At 39.2% G+C, this 16,535-nt stretch overlaps 1 protein-coding gene across 3 annotated transcripts in view; it reads left to right on the top strand.

The window, feature by feature from the left end:
• The window catches only part of PAK1 (p21 (RAC1) activated kinase 1), a 223,369-nt gene that overhangs the window by 144,497 nt on the left and 62,337 nt on the right, over positions 1-16,535 (top strand). For all 3 annotated transcript variants that reach the window (XM_034995449.1, XM_034995450.1, XM_034995448.1), the window contains one exon: positions 12,144-12,354. In XM_034995449.1, coding sequence (XP_034851340.1) covers positions 12,165-12,354 — 190 coding nt within the window. In that variant the 5' untranslated portion in view covers positions 12,144-12,164. The remainder of the gene's footprint in view (positions 1-12,143; positions 12,355-16,535) is intronic.

Here is a 16,535-nt window from a genome sequence, read left to right as displayed (position 1 = left end):
ACTGTTTATTGCTGGAGATGTATAATAAATAAGCAAATATAATTCATGATAGTTGCTGTGAAAATCAAGAGTTTCATTTGTTCGTTTTAGGTCTAGATACTTAAAATAAATGCAGGCAGAATTGTCTAACAGATGGATTAGTCTGAAAGAGAGTTTTTGGGCTAAAGGTAGAAACTTGGGCATCATCAACATATAGGTAATAAGTAAAGCTATAGGAATGGATGAGATCATCTAGACAAGATTGTAGCATATAAGGAAAGGAGGTTTTTCATAAGTTTTTTTTTTTTTTTAAAGATTTTATTTATTTATTTGACAGAGACACAGCAAGAGAGGGAACACAAGCAGGGAGAGTGGGAGAGGGAGAAGCAGGCTCCCGCTGAGGGGGCAGCCCGATGTGGGGCTCGATCCCAGGACCCCGGGATCATGACCTGAGCCGAAGGCAGACGCTTAACGACTGAGCCACCCAGGTGCCCCGGAAAGGAGGTTTTTAACCTTGGACATGTCAAGGATAGCTAGGAAGAGTCTGCAAAGGAGATAGGAGTACACAGAAAGATAGAAGAAAAGCCAGGTGAATGCTGCAGAGTGATTGAGTAAGGTGAGGACAGAATAGTAACCATTTGATTTGGCAACATGGAGATGGTTGGTAACCTTGACAAGACTACTTTTGGTGAAATACAGGGTGTTACTTGGTGAACAGAAGAGGAGGGAGTGGAGAAAGTGTAAATAGACAATTCTTCTGAGAAGCTTTGCTATGAAGGGAAACAACGAAATGTGTTTTGAGGAAGATATTGGTGTCACGGGAGGGGTGTATGTGTGTCTTTGAATAGGAGACACTATAGCGTGTTTATATTCACTCAGTATTCACAGATTAGGCCAAAAATTTAGAGATCATCTTCATTTTCTTTTCCCTCACACGGTACATCCAATTTCTAAATAAGCCATTTGGCTCTACCTTCAAAATGTCTACCTTTGCTGTACTACTGTATACCTACTGCAGCCCAGTCAAACCACCGTCAGTTCCCACCTGGATTATTGTACGAGTTTCTTAACGGTCTCTTCACTTTTCCTTTGCTCCCCTGCAGTCTGTTTTCTGCAGCCAGAGTGGTCTATTTAAAACATAAATCAGATCACTACTCAAAATTCTTCAGTGTCTTCTCATGCTTGATACAAAATCCAAACTTATTGTGGCATGTAAAGTCCTATATAATCTGATCTCTGGCTAATTTTAGTTTTCTACCATGTTTCTCCTTGTTCACTAAACTTTTGTCTTGCTGTCCTTTTTGCTATTCTACATGCCCAAGAATATTCTCATCTAGAATATTTGTACTTATTGCTCCCTCTGCTTAAAATGCTTCCAGATATTACTATGGTTAGTTGTCTCATTTCATTCAGGTCTTAAGTGTCTCTTCCTCAGAGAAGCCTGTCCTGATCATCTTGTCTTATATACCACCCATCCCTGGCTTCCCCTCCCCCCCCATAGTCACATGTACTACTCTTTAATTTTCATTATGGACTTGACATTGTATATTTGCTTATTTCTTTGCTTCTCTTTGCTTCTCTTACTAGTCCATAAAATCCACAAACACAGGGACTTTGTTTTATTCAGCTAGATTAGTACTGGTACATTGTAGATGCTCAATAAATATATGTTGAATGACTGAATATATCTGGGAGAGAGAGTGGGGGAGAGAGATTGATTGATTGGTTGGTTGATTAATGTAGCTGAAAGAGATCATTCCACGTGAGAGGGAGTGCAAGTGAGGGAGAAGAGGGAATGGCTTTTGATGGGAGTAGGAACACCTCCTTCATTGTAAATGGGTGGCGCGGGTGCAGGGAGGCATATAGATTTGGGAGTGGGAAGATGGAGTTCTGCAAAGATTTCTGTTTTCTCACAGGCGAGTTCATCAGCGAAGGGGAAGCGGTGAATGGGAAGCCTAATTGAATGCCCATTTGAGGCAAGGTAATCATTTGCAGAAAGGTATTCATAATTCTCAAGTGAAAGCAGTCAATCGGGTAATGTTTTTTAGGACATTCAACTACTTCAGTACAGAGACAGTTGGGAGAGAGTTAGAGTTCAACTATCCCAAAGCTGGGATTTTGCCAGTTACATTTTGGAAAGGGAGAGAAGACAAGGGGGTTGATTGTTTTGTTTGTGTGTGTGTGTGTTTTTTTTTAAATCAGATTTGTTTAGATTAATCAGATTTGTTTAAAGTATACATGTACAGGGGCGCCTGGGTGGCTCAGTTGTTAAGCGTCTACCTTCGGCTCGGGTCATGGTCCTGGGGTCCTGGGATCGAGCCCCGAGTTGAGTAGGGCTCCCTGCTTGGCAGGGAGCCTGCTTCTCCCTCTCCCACTCCCCCTGCTTGTGCTCTCTCTCTCTCTCTCTGTCAAATAAATAAATAAAATCTTTTAAAAAAATAAAGTATACATGTACAGTGAAAGCCTGTTATAAACTGTCTTATCATCCTACAAATTTTACTGAGAATCGGTTATCCATTGCTCGTCATTAATATCTTAAGTCTCAGTTCATTGGCCTCTACCCTAGCATTAACAGGCTCCTGTGGTAATATAACTGTAATATCATTGTGAACTTTCAGCACATTGTAGTGTATCTATTGGATAGTAAATTCTAATTCCCCTTACTTTTTTTTTTATTGTGGTAAAATATGCATAACATAAAACTTATCATCTTAACTATTTAAATGTATGGGTTAGTGGCATTAAATACTTTTAACATTAGTATGCAACCATCAGCGCCATTCATCTTATAACTCTTCATCTTATAAAGCTGAAACTCTGTGCCTATTAAATAACTCCCCATTCTCCCATGCCACCATCCCCTGGCAGCCACCATTTTACTTTTTGTCTTTATGATTTTGACTACTCTAAGTACCTCATATTAGTGGAATCATATGGTATTTGTCTTAGCATAATGTTCTCAAGGTTCATCCATGTTGTGGCATATTACAGAATTTCTGTCCTTTTCTGAGTAATATTTGATTGTATGTGTATACTACATTTTGCTTATTTATTCATCTGTCAGTGAATACTTGTATTGCTTCCACATTTTAGCTGTTGTGAATAATGCTGTTATGGACATGGGTGTGCAAATATCTCTTTGAGACCCTGTTTTCAGTATTTTTGTGTATATATCCAGAAGTGGAATTGCTGTATCATATGGTAATTCTATTTTTAATTTCTTGAGGAACTGCTATACTGTTTCCCACAGCGGCTGCACCATCTTACATTCCCACCAACAATGTGCAGGGTTCCAGTTTCTCCACATCCTCACCAACACTTCTTGGTTTCTCTTTTTTTTGATAGTAGCCATCGTAATGGTGCAAGGTGTTATCTCATTGTAGTTTTGACTTGCATTTCCCTAATGGAACATTTTTTCATGTGCTTATTGGCCATTCATACATCTTTGAAGAAATGTCTATTCAAGTCCTTTGCCCATTTTTGAATTGAGTTGTTTGGTTTTTTTGTTGTTGAGTTTTAGAGGATTGATGGGTTATGATGTTTGAGTGATTTTTGATGGACTATAGTTAAGGAAAAAGAGAAGTGAAGGCAGGAGGTACTAATGGATAGTGGATTAGAAGTTCTTGAGCAAGTGAGCTCATGGATAGGAGGTTGTGTTGGAGTATATAGGATTCATTCCAGATACTGGAGTTGATACACATTTTGGTGATAAGGTCCAGGATGTGATCATGGGAGTATTGGCTAACTTGGACTGGAGGCCAGCAATTGAAATGGCCAGAGTGTTGGAAGGGTCATCATTGTTGGAAGGGTATAGAGGTCACCTATAATGATAACTGGAGGGGTACAGAAGAGATTGATCTAGGAACTAAAGCCTTTGAGTGAGGTGACCAGAAAGTGGGTCTTAGGCAGCAAGGAAGTGTGATAGCAACCATTGGAGGCTACTCAAAGGAAAGAGGTTTTTACAAGAAGAAAGGAATGGTTTGGAAATAACCCTGAAAATTAAGGACAGCACTGATAGGTTGAGTATGAGAGAGAAAATAGCTTCCAGTTGAGAGGGCTGCTGGAGAAATCTCTTCTTCAGGTGATAGCCAGGTTCCTTTTAAGAAAAGGAGGCAAGGGGAGTTAGCCTGTGACAAATGGGAAGATCCAGAGGAAATAGTGAAAGGGATCCAGAGTCAGGAAGGGGGTGAAGAATTTGATGAGGTTAGAGGGCATACAGAAAAGGTTGGGGGACAAGATTTTGGGTGACTGGGGATGACTGAAGTAAATGAACACTAGAAGCTTGATTGACTTAGTCCTGAGTATCTTTTAGGGGAGAGAGAGCAGTCCATTTTCAAGCTGTGGTTCTTAACACTTCCAAGAGAAAATGTTCCTTTGAGACAGCATGGGGTAGGGGCACTGTGGGAAAATCACAGGATATGTTCAGGCACAGATTGACTAGAAGGTCGTCTATCCAGGAGACAGCTGAGTAGATTGCAGTGTTTCTTGGGTGGTTGAACCAGATGGCCTTATAGGTTCCTTTCAGCTCTCAGATTGTATGGGCCTCAGGTTTTAGTGATGATTTTCTTGGTTCAGGGCATCCATTGGGAAGTCTAATGGCTTAAATTTGATTTTTTCCCTTAATTGTTGGGAATAGCTTAATTGGGGCTGCAGGTCAGGAATTTCCCAATATGGTGGGGAGGGGATTATAAGAGCTTTGGTACTGGTTTCTGCAAGTAACTCTAGTGGCTATCTGCAAGGGTGGTAGAAGTGAGGAGGATGTGTAGGTGTGATTGGGGAGGGGAGAGGAAGGTGAAGGTACAGGGCTAGCTTAAGTCTTGGACCCCAAATCTCTCTGCCTTTTCCATTTTACTTCTTTGCCTCCCATACTCTCTAATTCCAGGTACAGACCTTTGTTCATTCTGTCTCAAATTATAATTAGTGTAGAAAGAGTGTTTTTAAGAGAATCAGAATAATCAGAGTCTCATCATGTCCTCACTATTTCATTGACTGATCTTAGGTAAATTTCATACTCCTGTGGGTTTCAGGTTCCCAGCTATAAAATAAAGGTTTGAAACTGGCTGATTTTTCAGGATCCTTCTAGCTCCTTTTTTTTTTTTTTTGTCTTTTTCTGTAAACCAGGCTGCCTTAGTCAGTGAACCTTTGCTAGTTACCTAGTGTGTGCTGGGTCTGTGCTGGGTGGGACTTGGAGACATAGAGATTAATCAGACTCAGTTTCATCCCTTGACTTGTTCATGGTCTGGTGGGGTTGATATGAAATATGGACACTGTTGCATAGAAGTATGTATAAACTGCTATTAAATTTTTGGGAAAAGATAGAAATAGGGGAGCTTCTTTGAAGGTTTCATAAAGAAAGTGAATCAAACTGGGTATTGAAGAATGAGTAGGAGTTTGTTTGGCAGACAAGTTGGGACATCTTAGGCAGAGAGAACAGTGTGGGCAAAGGCAGGGGCATGAAAGCATATTGAGCTGGAATGACTAAGTTTAAGGAATAGTAGAGATGAAACTGGAAAGATGAGTGGGGGATAAGAACAGATATTTATTGGACATCTATTTTGTGCCAGGCAGCTTGCTAGGTGCTTTTATATATATATATATTTTATGCTTTTAAATTCTCTTAACCCAGGGCGCCTGGGTGACTCAGTCCGTTAAGTGTCTGCCTTTAGCTCAGGTCATGATCCTGGGGTCCTGGGATCCAGCCCCATGTCCGGCTCCCAGCTCAGTGGGGAGTCTGCTTCTCCCTCTCCCTACCCCCACTCATGTTCTCTCTCTCTCTCATTACTTTCTCTCTCTCTCAAATAAATAAAATCTTTTAAAAAACCAATTTCTCGGAACTCTATATACAGTCTTATTTGTATTTTACATGAGGAAACAGGGCCAGAAATTAAAGTAGCTTTTCCAACAACCCAGAAACAGCCTCCAGTTTTCCTGCCTGCTACCTCAGTGGTTGCTTTCTTGCTGCTGAACCAGAGCAAGTGGTTGGAGGCTACATAGCGGGAGTGCCTTTGCTGTGTCAGAAGGACATCCCTTAGCAAATTCAAGACTGCAGCATTCCAGGTTCCTGCCAAAGAAAACCTCTTGGCACAGTTTAATTAAAGATCAGATTCTCATAATCAGGTGTCAAGGGCATGCAATACTCCCCAGTTCTGGGTGGAGTGTTGGTCATGCCAGTCTCAGCTGCTTTGAGTTGTTGACTGACAAATGTGATTAATATGTGGAATAGGTTTTATTTTTTTCTCCTTCCTTTCCCTTCTTCGTTTTAAATAATGGACTGAGGGGTTGTTAAAGGTTATCTAGTCCATTCCTTTGCCTTTAGAGTGAACAGTGACACGTGGTATAGTAGAAAAGGAGGTGGTCCTGTAGTCACACAGACTTTATTTCAGATCCCTGCCTCTGCTAGCTCTGGGTGCCTGGCAGTATCTCTGATATTTTGCTTCTTCTGACTTGCTCACTGTTTTATCCCCAGCGCCTAGCACAGCCTGGCATATAGTAGGTGATGAATAAATATTTGCATGCATGAATGAGAAAAATGATACCAACCAAGTAGATTTCCAAGTTTTCTGTAAATTCCAAAGTGTTTTCTAATGTTAGTTGTTATTAAACTATCAATGCCAAATGATGGCTGAAATGCTACTTGTAAAGATAGTTAGTCCAGGAGGTTCTGTGGGGAAACTTTTTTAGAATTTGAGTAACTCTGTTAGACAGTTTATAGGACTCTCCAAAACTCCCATTGTGTGAGCTCAAGGCATCACAGAGCCCTCAGTGCAGACAGATGGCAGCTGATGCCCTCCTCCAGGCAACACCTCTTTTCTCATTGTCATCTCTCCACAGCCTTGTTAAATCAAGTGTCATCTATTTTTAACATGAGACATTCATTGCGTGGATCTAGAACTGCTTAGAAGGGACCATTTTTCTGACTAGTGCTGTATGTGTTACAGAACATAAAAGGCTCTCTGATCGCTGTGTCCTACTTTTTCATTTTTGTGTTGCATTCTACCACACTGTACCCTCACACATGCTATTCCTGTGGTCTAGGATGCATTTGCCGTTATCATTCTCCGTCAAAATTGTCCATTTATTTATTGTCTGTTTTCTTTGGTCTAGGTACTAAACCAATGCCTGGACCTATTTTATTTTAGACCAGTTAAATCAGAGCTCAGCAGCAATGGTATTTGCCCGCCCCCCCCACCAGCTTTTTATTAGGAGAAATTTCAAAAGTACAGCAAAGTTGAAAGAATTTTATAGTGAATACCTGTATATCTACCACCTAGATTCTTCTACCATTAACATTTTCATATATTTGCTTTATCACATCCACTATAAATTATGTATGGACATGCATATTATATCACATCCCTGTGTTCCTCCATTGATCCATCTTATTTTTTAAAAATACATTTCAAAGTAAGTTGCATTTATTAGTATACTGCCCCCTACGTACTTCAGCTGGTGTTTTAAAAAGCTCCTAGGGGGCTTCTAATAGTCCAAGTCAAAGACCACTGGTCTGACTTATTTATTCTTTAAGCTCCTGCTTTTAACACCACCTCTTCTATGAAGCCTCACTGATCACCCAAATTCAATACTATCTTTCCTTTTTTGTGTCTTCTGACATTTTACCACTTGTACTGCTCTACAGCACTTGGCCTGGCATTGTGGTTTTCTAGATCCTATGTATCTTGCTTACTAGGCTGTGAGAATGTCTAGAGTTAGATCATATTCATTTATTTATCTCTTTGTCCCTAATTTCTACCATGGCACCTTATATGTAAGTACTCAGTAAAAATTTATTGATTTGAATTGTACTTAAATGAAGAACCTGCGATGATAGCAAAAGGTGTACATAACTTTCACATGGCTGATTTGAGGACCAAGAATTTATTTATCTTCTTTGGCACTTAGACTCATGGAAGACAGTAAATATCAATCAGATCCAGGCAAACATGTTTATATTGTTCTATTTTTGCCATTGGCTAGATTTGACTTACCTAAATCAAGAGTAGCAGAGTTCAGGTCAGAAAAGGTACAGAGGGGATAGAATTACCTCAGGTATACTTGGAAAATTCTTTGGCAGAGAGTCTGAAGATATGGGTTCCAATCCCACCTTTAAATTGCTGTATGATCGTAAGCAATTTCTTTTTGTGTTTTGGACCTCAGTATTCCTACCCATTATATGGGAGGGTCAGATTATTAGGTGACCTCTACAAGGTTGCTTCTGGCTTTGATGTGTATCTTAAAATCTTTATCTTGGCCCTTTTTATATTAGTGGCTGTGGCATCAGATGTGATAAAGTGGAAAGAAGTAGCTGCTGGTATACATACTCCTTCCCTCAGTTCCTGTCCAGTTTCATTCAGTATGTAAAGTACCTTATACATAGTGGCTACTTGAAAAGTGTTTTCTTTTCCTTCTTTTTGCCCTAGCACTGTATCTTTATGCTATTTATAGCAAAGGGGACATAAATCACTTCCACTCCTTGGTTGGCTCTTGACCAGTATCTGTCTAGTGACCATAGAGTGGGAAGTAACAAATTGCAGCTCATAGGTGAAGGGACTTTTATTAGAGTCATAACTAGTAAACAGCAGAGCCAGGACCTAAAAATCCAGATCTCTTGATTTTAGATCCAGTCATCTTTTTATTATATTGCCTTACCGATGGCCTTTTTGAAACTTCACAGTGATCCTGCATTTATGATAGAGCCATTCAGTTGATTCATAATTAATACTTCAGTATAATTAGTTGCTCATAAATTATTCGGCTCCCTGAGCCTCTGGAGCATTGGTAAAATGTGGTCAGTGTGTCTTTCCTTCTGTCTGTTTTATCAGTTTGTTGTCTAGGATGGATAGAGGGGTGCCATCTGAACTATCGTTCTAAACGTTGGCTTTGAGCCTAGCTTTATACTGCAGCCTGTCAGAAGGCATTGGCTTGTCATCTTCCCAAATCTTTGACCTGCACAGACTGTGAGAAGATTTAAGATGTGTTTGGTCTCCTTATTTAAGAGTTGAGTATGTTTTTCCTTTCTCCTCTCAGGATTAATCTTTTGGACTTGTTTTCCTATTAAAGTTTACAATGGCATAGTTTTTAAAAATGTGCCAATTATTGTGCTGAATGTAGATGGACAAAATGACCAGGAGGGGATCTATGAAGTACAAAGAGAGTAAAGAATTGTGGAGAAACCACAGGAAGGGACTGGTTGGAGGGCTGCAGGGAAACTGGAAAGTAGTATAGAAACATCAAGTCCAAGTAAGTTCAGAGGAAGGATTGGGAAGGTACAAAGTTGTGTTCTGTGAGTATAGTTGAAGATACTGACAATGTTTAGCATGAGAAAATAGATTTGGGGGGTTTTGAAGGATGATTTCAAGTATCTAAATTTCAGTCTGGGGAAGAACCAATAGACTTTTCTGAATAGCTATGAGATAAGATTTAGAACTAACAGACGTAGTGTTTGTTCATTTATTTGTTTACTTGTTCTTTATTCATTTGTTCAACAAATCTTTATTGATTAGTCTGTGTCAGACCTGGTGTTGGGGATTGAGAAATCAATAAGATTGAACTTGGTCTTGAGGAGTTCATGGTCTAAGCCTGGCAGAGGAGGGTGTGGGTGTGTGCTGGTGGGGGAGGCAAATGTATGAACAAATAATTGCAGTGCAGTGTGAAATAGATAGAACTTAATATTAAGTGAGAACTCTCTAAATGAAATGACCAAAGATAGAACAGGCTGACTTTTTGAGACTGTAGATTCTCTAAAAATGGAAGTTTTCAAGCATAGGCTGGATGACCTAGGCTGGAATATGGTACAGAGGATTCAAGCATTGCATTCCAACAACAGATTTTAGATTTTGATAATTTGGAATAATTTTGAAAGTGGAGGTCTACCCCTGAGAACTCTCCAAGTATGATTGAAAGAACTGAGAAATGAAGAAAAGCCTGTATTATAAAGGGTGGTGAAGCCTTTCTTGGCACAATCTTGGGCTATGGTCCTGAAGGGGAGCTACATTCAATGAAGCTGTGGGCTGAAGGACCTAAGAGGCAAGGAAGGGCCTGCTGTCTGTCAGGTGGCTGTAGGGAGTATAATTTTGGAACCTGCAGTCCAGAGTAGGAAGTTACACTTGAGAACTTAGCCCATGGAAATTCCCTTTGTGGGAGCGGAGGGACTTGAGTTGGGGCTGGGAAGAAAAGCAAAGGCAAACCTGCAAAGCAAAACCAGAAAAAATGGGTAAAAAGCACACCACCCAGAGAGTTAGTATAGTTTAATAGGATTCTTCTTGCTTACTTAATTTCTTTTGATCAGAAAGAGAAGTAAGGAGGGCGCCTGGGTGGCTCAGTTGGTTAAGCGACTGCCTTCAGCTCAGGTCATGATCCCAGGGTCCTGGGATCGAGTCCCGCATCGGGCTCCCTGCTCTGCGGGGAGCCTGCTTCTCCCTCTCCCACTCCCCCTGCTTGTGTTCCCTCTCTCGCTGTGTCTCTCTCTGTCAAATAAATAAATAAAATCTTAAAAAAAAAAAAGAGAAGTAAGGAGTAGTTGGTTTGGCAGAGGTAGGTTAGGATGAGTTACACAAAAGGTGAAGTTTGAATTTGGCCTGAAAGATGAGTAAGATTTTTATCAGTCAGAAGAGGGAGAAATCTTTGACAAAAAGCACTGGGGGATTGGGAGGAGGGGGTAAGAGACTACTTGGCAAATCAAGAGAACAGAGATTTCCAAGGTATAGTTTGAGTGTAGGCTGTGTCCAGGTGTGGTGGCTTAGTTGGTAAGGAACTTTAGCTTTTGTTCTGGGATGTCAGTGATGAATTTTAAAGTAGAGGAGTACTGCATTTTAGATCACTGATGGCATGTGGAGGAAGAATTGAAGGGGAAAAATGGATGCAGGGGATCATTTAGTCCTGCATTTATTAAAAAATTGTAAAAAAGATTAATAGATTTTGCTCATAGCATTTAAATAATTGACATCTAAAGCAGTAGTATTCAAATCTGGCTGGCACTGGGGTCACTAATTTTTAACGTTACAGAATTTTGGCCATAACCTAGTTGTACTAAGTCAAAATTTATGGGAGTCAAAACGGCATCTATATTTCTAAAAATCTTTTGGTGATTATTACATTGGTTTATTTATTTATTTTTAATTAGAAACGTTAGTCTCTAAAGCACTATTGTGTTTACTCAAAGGAGCTTATATTCTAAGTAGTCATGGCTAAAGATATAATTTCCATTGTAACCTGAAAGAATAATGAGAGATTTTATTAATTCTGTATACGTACATGCCTGCCCATTGTCAAGGACACTTATTTAAAGTAATAACATCTGTCTTCGTTAAAACTATTGGTACCATGTGATACGAATTTTTTCCCTTTTTTAAAGATTTTATTCCTTCTCTTTACCAGAAGCATTGGAGATTGCCAGTAAATTCAACACCGTATATGACAGGATGGTTACCGCATTGACTATCATGTATTTAGAAAAAGATCAATTTTTAGAGGAAGAAGATACTGGAGAGATGTTATAGGCCAAGGGTCAGCAAACTTTTCCTGTAAGGGACCAGATAAATATTTTAGGTTTGTGGGCATATAGTCTCTGTTGCAACTACTCAGCTTTGCCATTGGGATGTGAAAGATGCCATAGACAATATGTAAATGAACAGCTGTGTTCCAATAAAACTATTAACAAAACTGGCAGCTTTATGGACTCTTGATATAGTGATACAGTCCATTCTAGAGAGGGAACATGATTTTCCTAAGGTTACAAAATTAGAGGTTGGGAAAGGGTCACTATGTGGAATGCTGTTAGCAGTTTTATTTAATGAATGAATAAATGGAACCCAAGTGGCTAAGGAATTTCTCTAAAGCTAGTAGTGACACTGGGATTCCTACTTAGTTTAGCTGGGCCAAATTTCTACCTTTTAAACTACATCATGGTGATTTTCTGTGCTCTCCAATGTCAGGTAGAGAAAAAGAAGCACCTTGTGAATTTTCAGCAGTGCTTGGCACAGAGTAGGTATTAAATCTTTGAGTATTGTTGATTGATTAAGATGGCGGTAGTTATGGTATGTGGTGGAAAGGCTTGAGCTGGGCCCTTGAGGATGGGTTGTATAATTTGGATTCTTTAAAATTTTTCAACATGTATTTCCTTTTGCATGAAAATAATAAAAGAGTTATGTTCTTCTCTCTGATTCCAGTAGCTGCTGGTGGTGGTGACAATGTCAAATAACGGCCTAGACATTCAAGACAAACCCCCAGCCCCTCCGATGAGAAACACCAGCACTATGATTGGAGCTGGCAGCAAAGATGCTGGAACCCTAAACCACGGTTCCAAACCTCTGCCTCCAAACCCAGAGGAAAAGAAAAAGAAGGACCGATTTTACCGATCCATCTTACCTGGAGATAAAAGTACAGTATTTCATTTCTTTCTCACCATTTATATACTTAAAACAATTTTTTCTGGTAGCTTAGGTAAAAGGACTGTCCTTTCCTTTACTTAATTTTCCTTTAATACCTTTTTCCCCCTTAAATACTTCCCTTGTCTTTCTTTCCTAAGGCAGCTGAAGTCAAATAGAAAATAGACTTATTTTTATACCTTATTAACTATTGCTGAGCAAATTTCTAAGAAAATAATTATGCTGTTGCTGGAGTTTGAACAATCTGAAGCCATATGTTTATAAGTTATAAAACTTTTATGAACTCACAAAATATAAGAAATACTGGAATGGCTTCATTTGGAAATGTTTTTTTCCAAGCTAGTGTCATTTTTGGAATGTCTTCTTTCTGGATTCTTGATTGCCTCTTCTTTATTCATATGTCCTCATCTCACATCTAGATTTGGAGATTAAATATCAGTAAGAAGGGCAAGTAATCTCTGGGAAAAAGAAGCAAGACTCAGTATGAGTTTACTAAGAATAGGTCATACTAAGTGGGCTCATTTTATTAATAAAACTTTCAGAAGAATAATCAGGATTTTAAAGATTTTATTTATTTATTTGAGAGAGAGAGGGAGAACATTGGCAGGGGAAAGGGGCAAAGGGAGAGGGAGAAGCAGGCTCCCTGCTGAGTAGGAAGCCTGATGCAGGGCTCAATCCCAGGACCCTGAGATCATGACCTGAGCTGAAGGCAGACACTTAACTGACTGAGCCACCCAGGTGCCGCAAATAATCAGGATTTTAACAGTGTATCTGATAAAGTTGCTGAAATCCTATGGACAAGATAGTGAAATAGAGGTTTGGGTGTCCACATTGATAAATGATTTTTGTTTGACTACCCAAATATTTATTTAAGTGGCTCTTGATATGAGGTAAAATTCTCAGTCATGCTTGCAGGGCCTTTTCTTGTGGCGTGTTGATGAAATTGGCTTTCTGTTTATAAATAGTTATCATGAGCTTCTGATTTAGATGGACCTGGTTCAAATCCTGGATTCATCACTTACCAGCTCTCTGACCTTAGATATGTCAGTTAGCTCCTTTGACTTTTAGTTTCCTATCTCTAGGAAAGATTGGGATTTTTATATCTCTAAAATCGGGATAATATTTCACAGGGTTGTTGTGTGAAAATTACATGCAAATTTCCTAATTAAGTACCTTCCACACAGAAGGTACTTCATTTTAATGTGCTTTCTCTTTACTTCTTTATTGAAGCTGGGAGGCATAACTAGTAGACTATATGATAAGATCAGAATTAGGATTCTGAAATAGTAGGCCAGATATAACAAGCACAATGGTGAATTGTGGAAAATATCCTATATTGCAGAAAAATATAACTGCATAGTTATAGATCAGTGTAAGATGGTAGATGATATATCATTAACCAAATAAGGAACACAGAAAGAGGAACAAGTCAGGAGGGTTGGTAGTTGAAGAGAACAGGAAAGATTTTAAACACATTGCATTTGAGGTGAAAAGATAATTTTAGACACTTTGCATTTGAGAGGTCTTGACACAGATGTCTAATAGGCAGTGATATTACATATAGGAAATGATTGTTGAATAACTGAAATGAGAACTATTGAGCATTTTTATTATTTTGGGCTTTATCTTTGTGTGTGCTTACCCTATCCCCTGTTCCACCTTCATAGTGAGCTCTTTTGGGGTCTAGTTGGAAGAGATATGGGTAAGTTGCTTAGTTTTCATTTTTTGGCTAACTCATTTACGTAGTAGCTGCCAACTTCCTGGATACAGGGGCTATGATCTAGGTGGTGTTACTCTGCCCTAGAATCTTCTCCCACGTATGTAGCCACTTTGTTTATCCCTCAGTTTAGGTGTGTGCTTATTTTTAACATTGTGCTTTATCAACCATAATTTTTAATCTCTGTAAGTAAGTAGGTCTTCAGCCCAAGTTTCTACATGTAGTAAAGAGAACTCTTAAAATTAAAAAGTTGGAATTGTTCTTGCTGACTAGGAAGATAAGAAGAGTCCTGCTTCGTAGATAGCATCAAAATTAAAAACTTTTGTACTTCAAAGGACACCACCAAGAAAGTAAAAAGATAATCCACAGAATTGGAGAAAATTTTCTTAAATCATATATCTGATAAGGACTTGTATCACAAATATATAAAGAGCTATTATAACTCAACAATAAAAAGACAACTCAATTACTCAATTAAAAAAATGGGTAGGGGCACCTGGGTGGCTCAGTTGGTTAAGCCACTGCCTTCGGCTCAGGTCATGATCCTGGAGTCCCGGGATCGAGTCCCACATCGGGCTCCCTGCTCAGCAGGGAGTCTGCTTCTCCCTCTGACCCTCATGATCTCTCTATCTCATTCTCTCTCTCAAATAAATAAATAAAATCTTAAAAAAAAAATGGGTAAAAGATCAGAATAGACATTTCTCCAAAGAAAATATACAAATGGCCAATAAACACATGAAAAGATGCTCAAAATCATTAGCTATCAGGGAACTGCAAATCAAAAGCACAGTGAGATGTCACTTCACACCCACTAGGATGGCTGTAATAAAAAGATAATAACAAATGTTGACAAGGATGTGGAGAAATTGGAACCCTCATACACTGCTGGTGGGAAGGTAAAATGGTACAACCACTTAGAGAAGTCTGGCAGTTTCTCAAAAGATTAAGCATAGAGTTACCATGTGACCTAGAAATAGAAACATATGTCCACGTAATACTTGCACATGAATGTTTATAGCAGCATTATTCATAATAGCCAAAAAGTAGAAATTACCCAGATACCCATCAACTGATGAATGGATAAGTAAAATGTGGCATATCCATACAAAGAAATATTATTTGGTAATAAAAAGAAATGAAGTTCTGATCCATGCTGCAACATGGATGAACCTTGCAAACATTGGGTTCGTGAAGAAGTCAGTCACAAAGGACCACATATTATATGATTCCATTTATATGAAATATCCAGGCAAATCCATAGGCAAAAAGCAGATGCATGGTTGCCTAGGGCTGTGGGAGGAGGTAGATGGGGTTAGGGGGTATGGAGTTTCTTTATGGGGTGATGAAAATATGAGGACCACAGGGCAAGGGAGAGAAAACTGAACGGGAAGAAATCAGAGAGAGAGAGAAACCGTGAGAGACTCTGGACTCTGGGAACCAAATTGGGGGTTACAGAAGGGAGGGGGTTGGGAGGATGGGGTAACAGGGTGATGGGTATTAAGGAGGGCATGTGTTGGGATGAGCACTGGGTGTTATATGCAACTAATGAATCCTTGAACACTACAACAAAAACTTATGATGGGGGCACCTGGGTGGCTCAGATGGTTAAGTGTCTGCCTTCGGCTCAGGTCATGATCCCAGGGTCCTGGGATCGAGTCCCACATCGGGCTCCCGGCTCAGCGGGGAGCCTGCTTCTCCCTCTGACCCTCTCCCCTCTCATGCTGTTTCTCTCTCACTCGCTCTCTAAAAAATAAATAAAATCTTTAAAAAAAAAAAACAACAAACTTATGATGTACTATATGTTGGCTAACTGAACATAATAAAAAAAATAAAGAAAAAGAAGAAAGAAAACCTTGAAAAAAAGAAACGGAAAATGTTCTAAAATTGATTGTGGGGATGGTTGCCCAGCTCTGTGAATATATATAAAAAGTCACTGAATTGTGTACTATATGGATGAATTGTACAGTATGTGAATTATATCCTGTCTAAAACAGCAGATGGAAGCATAACCCTTAGACATTATTGAGAACTAAAGGGATGATCTTATGTACTGAACGGGGAGGTGGGGGTCTGAATATCTGGGTTGTAGTCTTAGTTCTCTCATAAATTGGCTGTCCAGTTTGGGTCAGTTATTTCTCTGTAGACTTAAGTGCCTTCATCTAAAAAACTAGTGAAATCAGTAGATGTATAAGGTCTCTTTTAGTTTTGAAATCCTATAATTATATAAATGATATTATAAAGATGAAGTCGGATTGGGTTGTATACCTAGTGAAAAAAAACTAGGCCATTGCAAAGTACTTTAATTAGTGATAAAGCTGTATGTAGACCCAGAGGTTCTTGGACACCCTTCACTGAGTGATCCTAGGCCAAATCTTTTCTGAAAATAAATCTCATAACTCAAGATCAAAGCAGTTTTTTTGTGAATTCAAAGTATAGATGTAGAAAGTGTAGAGTTT

This window comes from Mirounga leonina, unplaced genomic scaffold, assembly GCF_011800145.1.
Source record: "Mirounga leonina isolate KUSES-001 unplaced genomic scaffold, KU_Mleo_1.0 Mir_92, whole genome shotgun sequence".
In the NCBI taxonomy this organism is placed as follows: Eukaryota; Metazoa; Chordata; class Mammalia; order Carnivora; family Phocidae; genus Mirounga; species Mirounga leonina.
This window is presented reverse-complemented; position numbering and strand designations above follow the sequence as displayed.